The sequence below is a fragment of the Apaloderma vittatum genome, unplaced genomic scaffold, assembly GCF_000703405.1.
Source record: "Apaloderma vittatum isolate BGI_N311 unplaced genomic scaffold, ASM70340v1 scaffold38061, whole genome shotgun sequence".
Taxonomy (NCBI): domain Eukaryota; kingdom Metazoa; phylum Chordata; class Aves; order Trogoniformes; family Trogonidae; genus Apaloderma; species Apaloderma vittatum.
In genome coordinates this window covers 2205-2409 of record NW_009698027.1, presented here as the reverse complement: position 1 = coordinate 2409, position 205 = coordinate 2205, and the positions used below count along the sequence as shown (strand labels likewise).

The 205-nt window shown below is 57.6% G+C and overlaps 1 protein-coding gene across 1 annotated transcript in view; it reads right to left on the bottom strand.

The window, feature by feature from the left end:
- Positions 1–91: 91 nt before the first annotated feature.
- SRPR (signal recognition particle receptor (docking protein)) overlaps positions 92–205 on the bottom strand; it is a gene marked incomplete at both ends in the record, with an annotated part of 2231 nt that continues 2117 nt past the window's right edge. The window contains one exon of the mRNA XM_009877853.1: positions 92–203. Coding sequence (XP_009876155.1) covers positions 92–203 — 112 coding nt within the window. The remainder of the gene's footprint in view (positions 204–205) is intronic.

The window sequence follows — 205 nt, the reverse complement described above, 5'->3', positions numbered from 1 at the left end:
GAGGACGGCCCAAACTTTGGGTGCTACCCCATGCTGGGGCCCACCGGAGAATTCCCTCCAATTAATTTCCTCACAGCGGCTATGGACGTACCGATCAAGTGATCCTTCATCTTCTCCAGGACGGGGTCCATGTCTGCTCTCGTCAAGCTCTTGGAGCCCACCAGCCCTTTGAGCATGCCGAACATTCCCCCCAGGCCACCCTTCT